The sequence below is a fragment of the Parasteatoda tepidariorum genome, chromosome 9, assembly GCF_043381705.1.
Source record: "Parasteatoda tepidariorum isolate YZ-2023 chromosome 9, CAS_Ptep_4.0, whole genome shotgun sequence".
Taxonomy (NCBI): domain Eukaryota; kingdom Metazoa; phylum Arthropoda; class Arachnida; order Araneae; family Theridiidae; genus Parasteatoda; species Parasteatoda tepidariorum.
This window is the reverse complement of record NC_092212.1, coordinates 122,037-125,726: the sequence shown is the minus strand read 5'-3', so window position 1 is coordinate 125,726 and position 3,690 is coordinate 122,037. Positions and strand designations below refer to the sequence as shown.

Here is a 3,690-nt window from a genome sequence, read left to right as displayed (position 1 = left end):
TAATCCAGCTGGTTGAAGAATACCCGTGTATAAAATGGAGGCTGGTGCAAGTTAAATCTGTTGGGGTCACAAAGTTCTCATAAATGAATTCCTCATCCAGGAGTTCCCTTGTCTTCTGGATTGGGTTCAAAATTACAAGGCTACGGAGTTAAAGGTTGGTATTTATGAACTCAAAATTAAGTCGGTTGTTCAACGGCGTTTTTAATGAAATAAAACTAATAATCAAATTGTATTTTCTTGTATTCTTTCTAAACTCCTTACATATTTTCTACACACCTCCATAATTTCATGTTTTTAAGTCTTATAGATTTTGANACATTAAAGAAGGAACGTTGCAATGCTACACGCTACATTAACGACGTCTCCAGAGTAACTGAATGACGGTTCATATAGAAATCGCAGGTATGCGTCTCATACAACAACGCCCCCTATAGTTCGTTGCGATCGCGAATGGCCCTTCCAACACACCAAATGTTTATTCTGTGCTTATGATGATCTTAAAATGTGTTTCTGTTGTAACTCATTTTTCCTCGTTCAAAAATTATTTGCAATAGAAGAATGGTTCTACGATTTTTTTTATAACATAATGTTAATACTCAGCAATGAAAAACAAGACAGTTTACTTTAAGTGTATAGAAATCGAATTGAACTTATAAGGGCCCCATCATTTTCAATAGCTTAGGGCCCAGCCAAGCTTCAATCCGGCCCTGGTTTCATGTTGTGGGAATTGGTACATTTTACTGAATCACTGTTCATATGGAAATCGCTGGTATCCGTCTCATACAACAACGCCTCCTATAGTTCGTTGCGATCGCGAATAGAATAGACTCCGGGGAATAGTGACGTGACCTAAGCGACCTATTCGCGATCGCAACACTCAAATACGCCATCTGGGGAGAGACCGGTTTCATGCATTTAGCCCTTCTCCCTTCCCTCTCTTCCTCTTTTCAGTTGTATAGGAATGTACTACAATAATTCCCTTTTCTTAATATTTTTCCTTTTTATTTAATAAAAATATTTTTTAAAATTTCTATGATACTTTTCTTTAGAACTATGTTTAATGTAGTTTTCAGTTCCATATAGTTTTTCAAGTTAAAAGATTTCAATATAAATGGGGAAATGGGGAAAGAAATGGGGAAGCTAATGGGGAAAGCATGTGAAGTGTTGCCATAGGAAAAGAGTTCTGCTCTACGCCACCTGCAGCCCATTTCGATTGCTAATGATCGCATAGATAACGAATCACATTCAGTGAGAATGATCCATAAGGTGCCCTGCGTGAAAACTCCCAATGAAATATTAGTAAGCTAAAAGCAATAACTCGGAAGAGCAGCGAAATCTTAATTCATGCATCTGGCAGTACAGTCAACTTCCTTCTTAGCGCCATCTGTCGTTATTTATAGAAAACTTTTCACTTTCAGTTTATTTATCAATCTTTTCTCCAGCTGGTATGTAAAATGGCGACCAATGCTCTATTACCAACCTATCAACGTTATATCAATGGAGCTCCTGTTACTGCCGGTGGCCGTAAAACTCTTCGACTTCGAGAAAAATACATAGTATTGCTTGTTCTAGGGACTTTCGTGGCTGTGTGTATTGGAACATTTTTCTTTTTACCAGAGCTTCGCTCGGGCTCTACTATCAACACTGCTTATCGCCAACTCAGAGATGCGGGATCCGATCTTCTTTTACCACCTCTTCAAGTCGTCGACAAAAATGTTTTTCGGCCGCATGATGTCAACAATGTTGATCCTCATCTAATAATGGATCGAGCTAAACTTATTCTCAAAATCCAAGATGATTTAGAAAAAGAGAGACAGAAGAATATGAAAGAAAACATGGATAAGGCTCAGGTAGAGAACCCATTGCCAAAAAATGAACTATTGCAATCTACTGCGTCCAAAAATTTAGAGCATAAGAGCAATGATCCACAAGAACAGTGGGTCAATAATGTTGTGAACATTCCAATGACTGACAGAAAATCATCCGAGTTAAATGACATCGTCAGGGATCATCCAGGTGGTCCTGGAACCAGAGGTGGAGAACCAGCTGATCCTGACATTAGAGAAAAAAGGAATAAAATCAAGGAGGTTAGTTTTATTTCTTGATTTCACGTGCTTGCTAACTATTTTTTTTTAAAAAGTAATGTAGTGAGCTGTGGGATTCAAAAATCAGTAGTTTATAGCGATTCTTGGCTACTAATTTTAACGTTAGTTTAGCAGGGAAACAAGGTTCTATCGTAACTAATTTTTCGAATTTGATAGTTAAAAAATTTCACTGGTCCGTCAATGGGTGTAAAGAAAATGCCCCTGAATGTTGACAAGAAATATAACTAATACATTTAAAATAGCAGATAGCACTGGTGAACAAATTTTTTCTACTTGCAAATTTATATATACTCTTGAATTTGGATGTATGTTTTTGAAATCTGAAATTACTCTGCTCCTAAAGCTGCATTTCTTTTATTAAATGACAGTTTTAGTCTATTCTTTTCAAAATGTATAAGTCTGAAAATGTTATGTATAGTAGGGGTCTCGTAAATGTTTGAAAAAGTAGTGCAGTGACTAAGAGCATTGCAAAAGTCTGTAGTGATTCCAGGCAACTACTTTTAATATTAGTTTTACCAAGAAACAATGTTCTAGTTTTTAGTGGGTACAATTCTTCACATGAATGTCAATGGATGCAATAAAAATGCTGTGTTTGCAGTTGAGCATTAACTGAAAATGCATATTTAGAATAATGTATAACATATATTTAAGCGTTACAGATAAGAGATAACACTGGTGAATGAATTTTTTGCACAATACAAACTCTTGAACTTGCCTAATTTGGATGTGGAGATTTCAGATATTTGAGATGAGTTTTTCTCCTATAGCTATGGTTTTTTTTACTATTAAATTACATTTTTAGTGTATTCTTCGGCAAAATGTGCAATTTTGAAAATGTTAGATGAATGAGGGGTTGCATAAATGTTGTGCCACACTCTTAGAGGAGTTAAAACACATTTTCAGGATTGAAATTGAATATGAACCCATGCCCGGAAATGTCGCCATAAGCTACTAGGAGTATTTCCAATTTATGATCTGTTTCTTGGTCTGGTCATAATTGGGAAGCACCCCTAGCTGCAAACGACAGCATTTCCAGCATGGGTTCATAGGGTTGGCAAGGTTTAGGACAGAATGGAATAATCCACGGTTTAAACCCTGGTTTAAACAGTCCTGTTCAAAACCCCTTTGTCCAAAACTTTCTTAAACTGTCCAAAACCCTTTTACTCGAATTATGTCACAATTTTGGCTGAACAATATTTAAGAGGTATAATAAACATAGAACTAATAACATATTGATAATTATATATACTAGTCAATATTTGTTTTTAAAAGTATAATGTTTTATTAATATTGTTTGACTCTTCAATTTAAACAAAGGAAGATTAATCAGTAATCAAGTTCAATTGGTCCTCTCATTCAATAGTACATAACTGAAGTTCGACCTTGCTATACAGGTTAATATATTAGGAACTAAGTGCTTGGTTTGTCATAAACAGGTTTATTTATCTATAGTACTATTCAAGAATACTTTTATTTTATTCATGTTCAATTCTTTTAGCATAGTGGTGATACATCACCAGTGTCAGTAACTGAAACTGATGTTATGCCCTTCAAAACTGTTAATACATTTTTCAGTTATTTTGTA

General features: G+C 35.3%; 1 protein-coding gene across 1 annotated transcript in view; it reads left to right on the top strand.

Annotated features, from left to right (window-relative positions):
- The first annotated feature begins 1,361 nt into the window (after positions 1 to 1,361).
- The window catches only part of LOC107453286 (alpha-Mannosidase class I a), a 56,336-nt gene continuing 54,007 nt past the window's right edge, over positions 1,362 to 3,690 (top strand). Inside the window, exon 1 of the mRNA XM_016070044.4 lies at positions 1,362 to 2,087. Within this exon, the coding sequence (XP_015925530.1) occupies positions 1,455 to 2,087 (633 nt within the window). The 5' untranslated portion in view covers positions 1,362 to 1,454. The remainder of the gene's footprint in view (positions 2,088 to 3,690) is intronic.